This window comes from Nelusetta ayraudi, unplaced genomic scaffold (genome assembly GCF_046127955.1).
Source record: "Nelusetta ayraudi isolate G7.1 ecotype Tasmania unplaced genomic scaffold, CSIRO-AGI_Nayr_v1 ptg000021l, whole genome shotgun sequence".
Taxonomy (NCBI): domain Eukaryota; kingdom Metazoa; phylum Chordata; class Actinopteri; order Tetraodontiformes; family Monacanthidae; genus Nelusetta; species Nelusetta ayraudi.
Genome location: NW_027466071.1, coordinates 5,083,953 through 5,098,571, shown reverse-complemented (window position 1 = coordinate 5,098,571; position 14,619 = coordinate 5,083,953). Strand labels below are relative to the sequence as shown.

The 14,619-nt window shown below is 54.3% G+C and overlaps 2 protein-coding genes across 3 annotated transcripts; both read right to left on the bottom strand.

The window, feature by feature from the left end:
* Positions 1 to 192: 192 nt before the first annotated feature.
* On the bottom strand, positions 193 to 10,078 carry iars2 (isoleucyl-tRNA synthetase 2, mitochondrial). 2 transcript variants are annotated; one of them, XM_076027811.1, is made up of 24 exons: positions 9,667 to 10,078; positions 8,954 to 9,076; positions 8,197 to 8,350; positions 7,935 to 8,083; positions 7,794 to 7,843; positions 7,579 to 7,679; positions 7,382 to 7,469; positions 7,040 to 7,155; positions 6,781 to 6,950; positions 6,541 to 6,631; positions 6,278 to 6,429; positions 6,032 to 6,192; positions 5,844 to 5,946; positions 5,665 to 5,761; positions 4,923 to 5,003; positions 4,313 to 4,421; positions 4,121 to 4,223; positions 3,928 to 4,050; positions 3,000 to 3,131; positions 2,629 to 2,735; positions 2,409 to 2,554; positions 1,279 to 1,469; positions 716 to 860; positions 193 to 477 (listed from the first exon to the last, which is right to left on the bottom strand). In XM_076027811.1, exons 1-24 carry the CDS (start codon positions 9,928 to 9,930, stop codon positions 338 to 340), a joined length of 3,096 nt encoding a protein of 1,031 aa, XP_075883926.1. In that variant the 5' UTR covers positions 9,931 to 10,078; the 3' UTR covers positions 193 to 337. The 2 variants fall into 2 exon arrangements, with proteins under 2 accessions (XP_075883926.1, XP_075883927.1); XM_076027812.1 differs by lacking the exon at positions 4,923 to 5,003.
* A 1,186-nt stretch (positions 10,079 to 11,264) lies between these two features.
* On the bottom strand, positions 11,265 to 14,516 carry cfl2 (cofilin 2 (muscle)). The gene is made up of 4 exons (XM_076027822.1): positions 14,325 to 14,516; positions 12,915 to 13,216; positions 12,263 to 12,339; positions 11,265 to 12,176 (listed from the first exon to the last, which is right to left on the bottom strand). Exons 1-4 carry the CDS (start codon positions 14,325 to 14,327, stop codon positions 12,064 to 12,066), a joined length of 495 nt encoding a protein of 164 aa, XP_075883937.1. The 5' UTR covers positions 14,328 to 14,516; the 3' UTR covers positions 11,265 to 12,063.
* Positions 14,517 to 14,619: the final 103 nt, after the last annotated feature.

Sequence of the window (14,619 nt, the reverse complement as noted above, 5' to 3'; positions counted from 1 at the left end):
GATGCAACATTTCACCTGACAGGAAGTCAGCGACCACCTGGCAGCGCAACTTTGCAGCTCATTTCTACCGACGCTGACACCTCCCTCGCTGTCAGCCAATTAAAATGCTGCTGAGCAGCTCACACAGCACCCACTAGGTGTCGCTCTGTAAACGCTCCCACCGGAAACTCGTCCCAGACAAAAAGGGCGGAATAAAAATCAAACAAGTTTATTTTACAAACAGGAGGTGGCGCCGTCGACGTGGGGCAAAGGTCACATGGTGACGACCCTCCGTCGCCCCCTCCTGTCGACATATTTACAGGAGAGACTCCGCCGGAGCAGCAGGTGGTGGTGGTGGTCAGGACGCCAGGACGTCCTGGCAGCGGCGACACAGGCAGCCAGCAGAGGGCGCCGTGTGGCGGCGGCAGCGAGGGCAGCGGGCGGCGGCGGTGGGCACGGCAGCCACGCTGTAGGCTGAGTCCTCACGGATCACCCCACCTGACCCCCCCCACACAGGCGGGAGAGGGAGGAGACACAAGACACCGTCAGTAACCGATGATGGCCGACCCCCAGACTCAGCGCCCCCTGCTGGACTCTTCACTAGTCTGCCGTATTTTACTGGACTCTAAGTCGCACTTAGCAGCAGAAAGAAAGTTAGCAGTGAGTGAGACGCTGGTGAGGGAGTGGAGAGAAACAGAGAAAGTGAATCCAGTGACCCCGTGACCCCCCCACTCACCCTCCAGGTTGATGAGGAAGGAGCCGTGGCTCAGCAGGGCGCCAGGCGGCAGGTCCCTGGGCAGCTCACCCACCAGATCCACCCTCGCTGACATCATCAGCTCCACCAGCTGAGAGCTGCAGGACGACTGCTCCTCCTGCAGGGACTGGAGTGGGGGGGCAACAGATATTATCTCTTATTATTTTATTGTGTCACTGCAGTGTTGTTGGCCGAGTGTCGACCCGGTCTCTTCATCAGAAACCCAGAGTGAGTCGGTTCAGTCCCAGACCGAGACCAAGACCCTTAAAAGAGTGCTCTAGACTTCTCTCCAGACCCTGGTCTGGAGACCCCTTCAAAAGCCATCTCTAGACCGTTGTTGAGACCTTTGAAAAGTGGTCTCCAGACCCTTAAAAAGTTGTCCAGACCAAGAGGACCACTCCTGAGTACTACGACAAGACTGGTGGCCAAGGCTGCGAGCAGTGAGGGGTCAGGCCATTCTCTCAGCAGGGTTAGGGTCAGCCTCAGGTGAGGGTGGCCTCGACCTCTGGCTCAACCTGGGCCTGAACCTTGGGCTGGACCTTTACCTCCATCAGCTCGAAGAGCAGGCCCGGCTGGATGGCCAGGATCAGTTCGTACTGGCCGGCATTCCGACCCGGCACGGACGACAGAAAGGAGTCGCGGATGGCAGAAGCCCCCTCCACCGCCTCCTCCAGGCCCGGCCGCCGCCACACCGAGCTGCTCTTGATCCAGCCGCTCCGGAACAGCGTTTCGCCCTCTGCGGGGGTCACAAGGAAGAGGAGAGGTCAGAGGTCAGCACCAGGCATATGCACTACCCTGATGGTCTCTGTGCTTCATATTCACCACCAAGACCCGGACTCTAGGACAGGTGTGGGCAAACCACGGCCCGGGTGACCATATGCAGCCCCGTTAAGATTTTCAATCCGGTGAAATTTGAAGAAATTATAGGCTTTTAATAATCAGTCAGTGGCTGTAGTTCATCCATGTTTTCTGAGACAGTTCAGGGTGTTTAGCGCTTTATTGAAATGACTCTGAAAACAGTGAAAATATGGAGGAAACACAGCTGTTTGATGACTGACTGACTGACTGTTCATATAATTTCTCCAAGTTTCAGCAGGCCGAATTAAAAAGCTTAACAGGCCGCATATGGCCGCCGGGCCGTAGTTTGCCCACCCCTGGTCTACATGTTTATACTTATATCTGTCATAGACTTATGAGTGTCCTTCTGTATTCGTATACATCAATTATCTACTGATATATTTCTACATCTATATTGGAGGAGCTTCACCATGTAACTCACTCTAGGGTGGTGATTCCATGGTGATTTTATGGCCTTTTAAGACCATGAGTGAAAAATTACAATAAAGACATTTGCTATGAATCGCATTTCAGGGTCAAAGGTCATCCTGTTAGCCGTCTTATAGGCATCTACGTTTGTAATGCGGTCTAATGGCGAAAAATGCGTTTTGGGCCCAATGGAATTTTTTTGCTGCAGTACCTCCAGTGACCACTATAAAAAGAATTTGGCACCCCCGCCCACATTGCCAGTCTGCTATCCAGTTCTTATAATACATCCATGACTGGAGCGCAATAACGCCTGATCAAATGAAGAACAAGCGACTGACCTTTGACCTGAAACACAGTTCACAATAAATCTTTCTTTTCTTTAAATCAGCCAGTTGGGTGACCTGCCCACCTGGGTGTCCCGGGGCATGCAGGTACACCTCCTCGGCCAGGTGGGGCAGGATGGGGGCGGCGGCCCGGGTCACGCCGTCCAGGATCTCCTCCAGAACCGTCTGACAGGAGCGGCGGGCCAGCGAGTCCTCAGGGTCACAGTACAGCCTGCAAGGGGAGAGGGGTGAGAGGGTGAGGATGAGTGGCTGAGTGGGAACGGGAGGACGGGGGGCGTGGCCTACCGATCCTTGACGATGCTGAAGTAGAAACTGGACAAATCCCTGGTGATGAAGGACTGGAGGAGGCGGACCACCCGACCCGCATCAAACTGGCTGTAGGCATCAGTCACCTGGAGAGAGAGAGAGAGAGAGAGAGAGAGAGAGAGAGAGAGAGAGAGAGAGAGAAAGACAGAGACAGAGAGAGAGAGACAGAGACAGAGAGAAAGACAGAGACAGAGAGACAGAGAGAGAGAGAGAAACGGAGTGAGAGAGACAGAGAGAGACAGACAGAGAGAGAGAAAGAGAGAGACAGACAGAGAGAGAGAGAGAGCGGTGAGTGGTGATGGTGGTGGTCCTCAGCGGTGCTGAGGGGTGGGGCCTCGGTGACCTCTGACCTTGATGCTGAAGTCCCTGAGCAGGTGCAGCAGGTACTGGTCGATGTAGCGCAGCTGAGACGCCTCCACCGCCTGGACAGCAGGATCAAAGTCCTGCAGGTTCCCCAGCAAGAACCTCACTGTGTTCCTCAGCTGGAGCACACACACACACACACACACACACACACACACACACACACACACACACACACACACACACACACACACACACACACACACACACACACACACACACACACACACACAATAAGAACTGGATATCAGACTGGCAATACAGCAGTGCAGTGATTCTTCTCCAGTGGCCACTCGTGGTACTGCAGCCAAAATCCCATCTGGCTCAAAAAGCATTTTTCCCCCATTAGACCATAATACAAAAGTAAAGGCCAATAAAAAGGCTGACAGGATGACATTTGACCTTTGACCTGAAAGGCAGTTCACATCTGGACTATTGTAACTCCCTTCTCTTTGGTCTCCCTCACAAACTCCTCCACAATCTCTAACTGGATCAGTACGCTGCTGCCCGTATTAACACCAGAACCCCTGTTCTTCACCTACTCCACTGCCTCCCATTTAAACTCCGCCTTGATTACAAGATCCTCCTCCATACATTTAAAGCATCCATAACCTTGCCCCTCCAAACCTGTCCGCCCCCTCTTTCCGTCTGTCCTCCATGGGGGTTGCAGCCTTCAACCCTCTGCCCCTCGCCATACACTTAACTGCTGGGGTATTGTTTGGTTTGTATTGTATTGTTTTTATCTTGTGACTTTATATCCTTGTTTTCTAACTGTTGTACGGCGACCTGGAGCGCCTTGAAAGGCGCCTTATAAATTCAAATGTATTAATAAATCTTTCGATTGGAGATTTTTAAGTCCCACACACATTGAGGGACTGCCCCTCCCCCATCCTCCCAGGGTCATGTGACTCTCACCCTGTTGACGTTGTCCCTTGCTGAGCTCAGCGCCGCCGGTCCGATCTGGACCTCAGAGAAGACGTTGGACTCTGCCACCCACCAGCGCAGCACGTCAGCACCGAAGGCTTCGGCGCCCCCTGCCTGTAGACACACAACACAGCCCATTGGCCTCGGGACCAAGGTCACGTGACCAGGAAGCTGCCGCTCTGACCTTCCCGCCGTTGATGACATCATCAGGGTCGACCACATTCCCCACAGACTTGGACATCTTGAGGCCCGACTCACTAACAGCGAAGCCATGGACCACCAGGGACCTGCACACATCACACACACACTCTCAATAGAAGCAGCCTGACTGAACTCCATGCAGTGTGGATGGTTGGGCCGCAGTTCCTCCACTGACCTGTAGGGGGCCTTGTTCCTGACGGCTACGCTGGTGAGCAGCGAGGACTGGAACCAACCGCCCAGCTGGTCCTTCCCCTCCACATACACATCAGCTGTGGAGTCAGAGTCTGCAGGGGGGTCAGAGGTCAGAGGTCAGCCAATGCTGGGAGGAAGAACAGACTCAGGAAGTATTAGTGCGCTGATGTCAGGAAGCTCCGCCCAGGTGTTAGCCAGGTGTTTTCAGGCAGGTTACAGGCAGTTACAGCCCAAATCCTGGAAGAGAAAATGCAGCCGACTGTGCTGCCGTTGACCACATGGAGGCGCTCTGTTATGTAACATGCAAAGAGGAGAAGGTGGAGGAGGAGGAGGAGGAGGAGCTAAGGCTTCTCCTTGAACCCCTCACGCTGCTTCAGGACCTCCCAAGACAGCTAAATCAAGAAGCAGACAGGAAGTGGAAACGACCAAACAGGAAGTGGAACCTGCCAGAGCAGACAGGAAACAGGAAGTGGAACCTGCCAGAGCAGACAGGAAACAGGAAGTGGGGCCAGACAGACAGACTGCTGACAGTGCAGGAGAGTGTGTGGAAAACACAGTGGCTGCTTCAGCAGCAGCAGCTGCAGTAAAACAACCTGACAGCAGAGGGCGGCGAAGCGGCGCAGGAAGCCAGCCAAGGCGGGACTCCGGCTCGTCGGCGCCCCACTCTGTCTCCTCTGGGGACAACACACAGTGGAAGGCTGAGCCATCCCATTCAAACAGCCTCCTCCACCACCACCATGACTCGGTCTGCAGGGAGCGCTGGTGCACTCACACGGCCTCTAAGGCCTGTCGAACTGAGGCTGAAATCACCTACTGGCGCCCTCTACTGACGGTTCTCATGTAGCCACTATGTAGTGACTCTTATTGAAATGACTCTGAAAACACTGGAAACACGGAGGAAATACAGCTGTTTTATCACCGACTATTAATTTCATTTAATTTCTTCAAGTTCGGTCGGAGTTAAAAAGCTTTCACGGGCCCCCCGGGCCATAGTTTGCCCACGCCTGCTTGAGATTGTAGCCATGTGGTCAAACAAATACAAATGAAACCTATTAAAAGGTCGTAGTATCAACATATAAAATTCTGTGGGCTGGATGAAAAAGCTTAACAGGCCGCATATGGGCCCCGGGCCGTAGTTTGCCCACACTTGGTGTAGCCCCTAACATAGTGACTATTACAGTGAATAGTAGAGGGCGATGTAGCTGGAGAGAGTGTGTGATGTCCAGTTGGCACACACACACACACACACACACACACACACACACACACACACACACACACACACACACACACACACACACACACACACACACACACACACACACACACACACACCTTCCAGCACGGCGGCCCACGAGGCTCCGCTGTCAAACCAGATGTCCAGGACGTCGTCTCCTCTCACATAGTCGCTGGGGGAACCAGGTGCCTTGCTCTGAGGAACCAGTGGAGGGAGCCAGTGAGAGCAGGAGACCAACACACACATACACACACCCACACACACTCACTCCTCTCACCTTCGTCAGGACTTCCTGTGGCAGCAGCTCCTCCACAGGAAGTTCCCACCAGCAGTCACTTCCTGTCTCCTTGAAGAGCTTGGAGATGTGGGACACCGAGTGTCTGCAGGGACACCTTCAGTCAGTGTGTGTGAGTGTGTGTGTGTGTGTGTGTGCTAGGGCGGTGGGCGGTGACGGTGGGCACTGACTTGGTGATGAGCGCCGCCCCAGTGGTGCGGTGGTAGAAGACGGGCACGGGGACACCCCAGCTCCTCTGCCTGGAGATGCACCAGTAGGTCCTGCGGTCCAGCAGGTCCAGCAGGCTGCTGCGGGCCGACTCAGGCAGGAAGGTCACCTTCTGCAAGGCCTCCTGCACCACACACACACACACACACACACACACGTGAGCAGGTGCTGATGCAGAGCAGGAGGTGGCGCCAGTCCTCTTCGCTCACCTTGGCCTTGTCCCTTAGCGCCCCCGTGTGGACGAACCACTGCCTGCTGGGCCGGATGACCACAGGCTGCTTGGTCCTCCAGTCACAGGGGTAGCTGTGGACGCAGGGCTCCTCCTTCAGCAGAGCGCCCCCTGCCTGCAGCATGGAGATTACTGCACCACACACAAGCACACACTTAGAGAGTGTGTGTGTGTGTGTGTCGGTATGTGTGTGCGTATCTTCATGTATCTTCGTGTGTGTGTGTGGGTCTCGGACCCCCCCACCTTTGTCCGTCCCCTCTGTCATCACCACCAGATGCTGCAGCTCTGGCCCCGCCTCCTCCGTGAACCTGCCGTCCTCGTCCACCAGGCACTCCTGGGGAGGACACACACACACACACACACACACACACACACACACACACACACACACACACACACACACACACACAGTCAGAGGTCACAACCCCACCACATCCTCCTCCTCCTGCTGTTGCTGCCGATGTTATTTCAGGCTCCACCCACCACAGGGAGGTCAAAGTGCGACGCTACGCTGTAGTCGTCCATGCCGTGGGCCGGCGCCGTGTGGACCAATCCCGTCCCCTTGGCCATGGTCACATGATTGGCCGGCAGCAGCTTCACTTCCTTGTCAGGGATGGTTGGATGCCTGCAGACTCCGCCTTCCAGCTGGGAGCCTGCAGAGATGCCATCAGCACTGTGTGTGTGTGTGTGTGTGTGTGTGTGTGTGTGTGTGTGTGTGTGTGTGTGTGTGTGTGTGTGTTACCTGTGATGGTGCACACGTGTTCCAGCTCGGTGCTCAGCAGCGCCACCATGCTGGCCACACGTTCTGAGGCCACCAGCAGCAGCTGAGAGTTGTCTGTCCTCCTCACCACAGAGTACCTGCACACACACACACACACACACACACACACACACACACACACACACACACACACACACACACACACACACACACACGCACACACACACACACGCACACGCACACGCACACACACGTTCATTTCCTCTGGGAAATAATAAAGTATTCTGACACTGAAATGTGTGTATAAAGCTGTGCGTGTGTGTGTGTGTGTGTGTGTGTGTGTGTGATGGGTGTCAGACTCACTGGGCTTTGGGCATGAAGCAGACAGCCTGATTGGCTGGGATTGTCCAGGGCTGGGTGGTCCACACCACCACAGAGACACCGTCCACACCTGCTCACACACACATACACGCTCCAGTTGTAGCACTACACACAACAACACAACTAAGCTGTGTGTGTGTGTGTGTGTGTGTGTGTGTGTGTGTGTGTGTGTGTCTGACCAGCCAGTGGTGGTGGCGGCGTCGACAGGGCGAAGGTGGCGTAGACGGATCTGCTCAGGTGCTCAGGGTCGTACTCCAACTCTGCTTCAGCCAGCGCTGTTCTGCTCTCACACACACACACAAACACACACATGAAGATGCATGCGCGCGCTCCCCACACACACACACACACACACACACACACACACACACACAGTGCCGGAGTCCGGACCAACCTGGAGGATGGAGACCAGAAGACGGGCTTGAAGTCCTGGTAGATGAAACCCTGCAGAGCAGCAGAGGGGGCGGAGTCAGTCCAGATGGGGGCGGAGTCAGACCAGAGGGCCCACCCCCACAGTAAAGAGGAAGTGTCCCACCTTGCTGTGCATCTCCTGGAAGAGCTTGAGCTGTGCGGCCTGGTAGGGGCCGTCCAGGGTGAGGTAGCAGCAGTCCCAGTCGGCCATCACCCCCCAGCGCTGGAACGCAGCCTTCTGCCGGGCCACGGCCTCCTGGGCGAAGACCCGGGCTGAGCAGGGCGGAGAGAGAGGAAGTGAGGCCAGGCTCCCAAGCCCCCCTGCCAGCACTACTTCCTGACCCCCCACTCTCCAAACACACTGACACACACTCACGACTCCTCACCTTTGTGGCGGAGCTGCAGCGGGCTGAGGCCCCGCGCCCCCTCCTGGCCCAGCGCCTTGAGCTCGATGGGCAGGCCGTGGCAGTCCCAGCCCGGGACGTAGTGGACCTGGCGGCCCCGTAGAACCTCAAACCGGTTCCGGATGTCCTTCAGGATCTGGCCCAGGAGGGAGGGAGGGTCTTAAACTCAAGTCACACTGAGAGAGTCTGCAGCGCAATGGCGGCTCCGCAGCAAACCGCGGCCATTAAAGTCAGTGTGCAGGTTCTCACCACCAGGGGGCAGCGTGTTTCAGAAGCATGAAACCAACAACTGAAGGCGCTTCACATGTGGCGACCAAGTCAATGACTGCAGGTAGACTCATTCTGACAGGTAGGAGCGATCCATCCATCTAGTATCCATCTAGTATCTATCTATCTAGTATCTATCTATCTGGTCTCAGGTGCATCAGCAGGTAGAATGGTTCAGGCAGGAAGTCAATGATGTGAAACTTGGTGGGTGCAGTTGATTTTCATGTACAGTGTTGCTCTATTTAGTTTTTATATGTGCTGCTGCTGTAGGTTACTGTGAAAAGTCGAGGTCACGTATCGGCTTCATTGCTGTTCAGGTCGGCCGTCAATCAATAAAGCAGATTTCACTTTGAAACTAGAATGAACTGGAATGAAACTAGAATGAACTGGATGCAGGTCTACTTTAAACACCAGGCTTGTTGGCGCCCTCTGCCTGCGCTCTGTGTGAGACGATAGGGCGGCGGCAGCGCACCTTGTTGAGGGCGTGTCCCACGTGAGGGTCTCCGTTGGCGTAGGGCGGCCCGTCGTGGAGGCAGAACTCCTTCTTGGCCTTCCTGGACCTCTGCCATTGGTAGAGCTCAGCGAAGCCACACCCCTACAGAGGACAGGTTTTAAGTTTTAACTTCCCTGAGGGAGTCATCCCAAAGGGGATCAATAAAGTTTGTCTGAGTCTAAGTCTCTAAGTCTAGGTGGACAACGCGCGCGCACACACACACACACACACACACACACACACACACACACACACACACAAAGGCCCGGGGGCCATATCCTGACTGTTAAGCAGTTTTATTTCCGTCAGAAGAAATTACATTAACAGTCAGTCCGTCATCAAACAGCTGTATTTGCTCTATGTTTCCAGTGTTTTCAGAAAGAGCTAATTCAGCTAAACACGAGACACTTTTTGATCATTTTCAATACAAATTAAAGCACATGTTTACATGTATTTTGATATATGATATACATTTTCCTCCTATGAGGCGGGTCACCAAAACACTCCATCCATCTGCTGCTGCTCCGCTACCCCCCTGTGGCTCCACCAGTCTAAACTGTAGCCCACTGCCTGCTGTTCTAGAGCATATATATCTATGGTCTAGACTAGAGTCTGATCACGGAGGATGAGGATGACAGACAGGGCACATTCAAGTCACGTGACTTGCTCCTTAACTACTGGGAGTGTTTCACCTTCTGGATCTCCAACTCTCGCTCCAGCAGCTTCTGGCCGCTCAGCTTCATGGGGAAGTCGGTCCGGGGGAGGAGCACGGTGTCCCGGTACCGTACCAGGTCGGAAGCGACCCCGGGCTGAGCGTCGCCTTCCCCGGAACCGGCCGCTCGACGACGGTCACAGGTGACGGAGAGGCCGCGGGACTGGAGGCAGCCCACCCGGCGTGACCTCCGGCCCCAGCCGGCTAGCGGCCGGCCGAGGGTCGAAAGCCGAGGCAGCAGCATAGAGAGACGGCGGGGCGAGAGCTGAGAGCCCGTCTGAGGGCAGGAAGTAATCAGGAATGGACAGGAGTTGCTGCTTCAAGTCTCTGTTGTGGCAGCGACTCGCTGCTCGTCGGTGTGTTCCGCCTTCCGGGAGTCCCTGTTTCTACCCGGAAGAATTTAGACGACAGAAAACTACGGAACACCATCAGGGACATGATACATAAAAATAAATTCAACAACAGTTGTCTAACAAGTCCGCCGTATACTCACTCACTATGTTGTGCAATGACAAAAAGGCTGCTTTGGTTTTACCAAATTAACAACTTAGCACACAACACTAATGTATTAGACAGCTTAATATGGGTAACACAGTGGCTTGTTCTTAACACGGTGTTTTATGATTTCGCCTTCGAGGATATGACGTCATAAACAACGTTCTAATTGTTACTTGCCTTCGTCAGCGCTCATACAAAATAGAAAACCGGCTCATGATGATCAACACTCTCTGGTGGGTTTGACTGAGTATTTTCTGGCCGTTTTTTTTTTTTTTTTTTGGATAAATGAATCCGTTCTCCGAACTGTTAACCTTAACAGACATACAGGCTGTCAGTCTGTATGTGGAACTGAAACGGGATCATTTTCACGCGTGTGGTTTACATGAAACAATAAATCAATTTTGATTTAAAAAAAAAAAAAAAAAGTTATAATTTCAGATAATTTAATTGAATAATTTTTTTTGTTTCAGGTGTGCTGTTCCAAAGCTTCGTGGGCTCCTCCTCCTCCTCCACCTGGAACCCAGACTGACCCCGACCGAACCGCCGGCTTCATCATCACATGAATAGAAACCACACACACACACACACACAACGCTTCAACACGGCCACGTGATGGTGACGTCATCAGCTGGCCGAGAGCAGCTGAGCTCTCGTCCGCCCGCTGTTTCCTTTTGTGGACTCAGACTGAGAAGGTCCACAAATAGAAGCAGAGGATCAGGTTCTCATCCGGGGTATGGAGGGTGGCGGCACCAGCTGGACCGACCAGAGGATCAGGATCAGGACCAGAAGCTGAACCTGGTCCTGGGGAACCGTTGCCTCTGCTACAGAACCTGCTCACACCTTATATGGTCAGGAATCCAGTGCTTCCATTCCTGGAGGACCGGAGGTGGTGGTGGTCAGCGAGCAGGAAGTCAGTCGGGACTCGGCCGGAAACACACACACACACACACACACAGCTTTGGATGAGCTTCACCTGCTGGCGGCAGATGAGTCCTACAGTGATTGGAAACAGTCAGGTGTGGGCAGGTGGGGCAGTGCTCAGTGATTGGTGGAAGCAGAGAGGAGGCGGGACTCGTCAGATCTGCCACAGGCTTTTATTGCAGTGCGGCTTCCTGTGATCTCAGAAACAATGTTTCCACTTTAAGGCTCCAGATGTCGTCCTGTAGTTGTAGTTGTAGTTGTGGGTCGTCTCTCGCTGCCGGGGGAGGGGGACAAAAATCTGCTTCCTGTAGTGTTTTCTTTACAAAAAAATTCAAGGTGCGGTCTAAACTAACGGCTGTGACATTGTTACATTCAAACTGAAAGTAAGGCGGCAGCGGCGGCGGCAGCGACCACACGGCGGCGGTGGCGAGTCCGACAGGAATGAGGTAAACAAACATCAGTGGCGGCGTGAACACAACAAAGCTCGTCCTCTGGATGCATAGTCTCACACACTGTCAACAATAAATACACTCTGGTAACATGTGGCAGGAGGCGGGGCTTCCAGACTCACAGCCAAACACGTGCATGTGTGAGAGAGGGTGTGTGTGTGTGTGTTTCCTTCACTTTTTTGGCAAAAACTCTGGCTGTGTGTGTGTGTGTGTGTGTGTGTGTGTGTGTGTGTGTGTGTGTGTGACAGTGAGAGACAGAGAGAGAGGTGGTGTTTGGTGGAGTCGGTTCCTGCCAGGTAAACACATGTGGGCGTGTGGCAACAAAACTGGGCGGGGTTTGCATATCATTATCATGTTAATGAGATCTCCTTCAAGTTGAAAAGCAAAAAAACGGAACAAAGAGAAAAACCTAAAGATGCAAAGTCCTCCAGGACAGACAGACTGACAGACAGGTGTTGGGGGGATCGGGGGTCCTTGGGTCCGTGTGGGCACGGCAGCGGGCCGTCCAATCAGATGGGCTTGCCCTCCAGAGACACCACGGTGTTCCCGCCCAGCTTCTCGGCCAGAGTGCTGCGGTCCTCGATGTCTTCCAGTCCATTCACCTGCCACTCGTGTTTGATGCCTGAGGGGAAGTTAGCAACGTTAGCCATGTTAGCCACATTAGCAGCAGCAACAACAACAGTTACAGGTCACATAGTGCCGCCTCACCTGTAAGCTTTTTCTTGATGGCGTCTTTGGAACTGGCGTAGATCATCTTGCTCTTCAGCGGAGCGCCGTCTGGAGCCCTGAGGACGACATCGTCATGACATCATCATCACGATAACTTGGCATGCTTTTTTTATTCAAAACATCAGCCTTATCAATTACCAATTAGAGCAGGTGAGGGCAAACTACAACCCGGGGGCCATAAGTGGCCTATTCAGGTTTTTAATCCGACTCGCTGAACATAAAGAAATGATATTAATAGTCAGTCAGTCATCAAACAGCTGTATCTCCTCCATATTTGCAGTGTTTTCAGAGTCATGTCAATAAAGAGCTACACACCCTGGTGGGGCTTCAAAGACACTGATTTGGTTGCAACATTGCTTTGCTTCATTGTTCATTCATGTGTTCTCCAGATCCCAGGATAGATTGTTTCCTCCTATGAGGTGGCTCACCACAACACTCCATCCATCTGCTGCTGCTCCGCTACCTGCCTCTGACACATCTTAGAACTCACTGTGGCCCACCAGTCAAAGGGTTGCCCACCCCTGAACTAGACTCTAACCACCTGATCACCTGATCAATAGTCTGATGGGTCCAACTGACCAACAGTGTTCTAACCCTGATGACCCCCTGACCTTGATGAGCTGGGCCCTACCAGAAGATGAAGACCAGGTCCTCCTTCTTGGACTCCTTGGTCTCATAGGTGGCGTCGTAGAGTGCGTAGCGGCAGTCCTTGGGGGGCAGCATCTTCACAAAGCAGGAGTAGGGGTCCTCGACCGTCTCGCCAATGTCGCCCTGCAGGATCTCCTTTTCCTCCTCCACGATGATCTTCTTCATGTCGTCGCTCAGGCGGAACAGGACTGCCTTTTTCCTGAGGTTCACCTTCTCCTGGTACTTCCTCACCTTCATCTCGTTGAACACCTTGATGACCTCATCGTTCACGGTCACGCCTGAAGCCTGAGGAACCACACAGGTTTTTTGTTGTTGTTTTTTTGAGCTTGGCACAGAAAGATAAATAAAAAAAATTACAAAAAAAAACAATCACTTGTCTCTGCCCAGCGGATGACATTGGGATAAATAAAGTCAGTCTATCTATATACAGTATGTTTGAGTTGGATCAATAAAGTTTGGCTGCTTGCTGACAGGAAGTACTCCCACCCACACCCAAAACAATGATCCTGAAACTCTGCCTGAAGTCAGGCGAGTGCGTGATGTCACCGATGACGTCACCTCGCAGCCGTCCATTGATCATAGTCAGATTAATCGATCAACAGACTGTCAAATCAGTCGGACCCGAAGCGAGTCCTCGCTTGACTAACTGGAACCGCTACTGGACGAACTGGGACTATTGTGCTGAGTCAGGGCTGGAAATGACCCTCCGTGACGTCACTTTACACCTCGGCAGGAATCATGCCGAGTGTATCGAAGCGACCGCGTGACTGATGGATCAGAGGCTTCATTGATTGTGTGCACGAGGGGCGGCCCACTGCGGCTGCAGCTGCTCCGAGGCGTCCGACTGTCTGTCGGCCGGACTGGACCCGGACTGGTCCCAGATTGGTCTCTGCACTGTCTGTCTGTTTTATGAACCGAGCGGAACCGAGGCCCCTGGGCCTCGACTCGCCTCCGCGGTTTCGGTCGGTTCATGACGTCCAGCAGGCCGACACTCGGGCCGAGTTGGGTCCGGAAGGACCACCTCAGTTATAAGATGGCCGCCCGGGGGCCACACGGCCTGGGGACAGAGGCCCGGCTGACTCAGCCCAGGCCGGCCCGGCCCAGAATACCCAGCCCGACCGTGAGGTGTCCCGGGTGAGCAGCCGGGACTCGAGCACAGGGCGGCAGCGGCGGCCGGCAGCAGGGACCAGGCTTCGGCGCCACCGAGTAACGGCCCAAGCTAACGGTCCAGGCTAAGGGTCGGCAGACATGCTAGCTGTCGGCACGCTACCATCGCGCGAGGCAGCAGACAGACCAGGACAACCCGGCTAGGCTCGGCTCTCCCCGGAGCCCTGTAGCTCTGCGGCGGCCATCCGGGACCACATCTGCGGGGGCGGCGGCGTCGGGGTCTTACCATGTCGTCCCGGGGCTGCGTCCGCGCTGCTGGGCCGTCGGATGGGGGCTGTCCGGGGTGAAAGGTAGCCGGGAATGTGGTCCTCCGACCGGGGAGGGGGAGGGGAGGACGGGCGCCGGGGGCGGAGCCTCCACTGGATCACACGCCGTCGGGTCCAGACGTTTCGGTCCAATCACGGCCGCGCTGCAACGGCACAGGAACCTCCCGTGAAAGCGGCGTGATGACGTCACATAGCCGCGGTCGCAATGGTTTTCTCAGCTAATGAGGGCACACTCGTGATGACGTCACCGCGACG

Coding starts and splice junctions, on each gene's coding strand:
- iars2 (XM_076027811.1), bottom strand. CDS start 9,930: ATGCTGCTGCCTCGGCTTTCGACCCTCGGCCGGCCGCTAGCCGGCTGG. Junction 6,430..6,540: donor GACAGAGGGGACGGACAAAG/GTGGGGGGGTCC, acceptor TGTGTGGTGCAG/TAATCTCCATGCTGCAGGCA. Junction 4,051..4,120: donor ATGTCATCAACGGCGGGAAG/GTCAGAGCGGCA, acceptor GTGTGTCTACAG/GCAGGGGGCGCCGAAGCCTT.
- cfl2 (XM_076027822.1), bottom strand. Junction 12,340..12,914: donor GACCTGGTCTTCATCTTCTG/GTAGGGCCCAGC, acceptor TGTCGTCCTCAG/GGCTCCAGACGGCGCTCCGC. Junction 12,177..12,262: donor CATCAAGAAAAAGCTTACAG/GTGAGGCGGCAC, acceptor ACTTCCCCTCAG/GCATCAAACACGAGTGGCAG.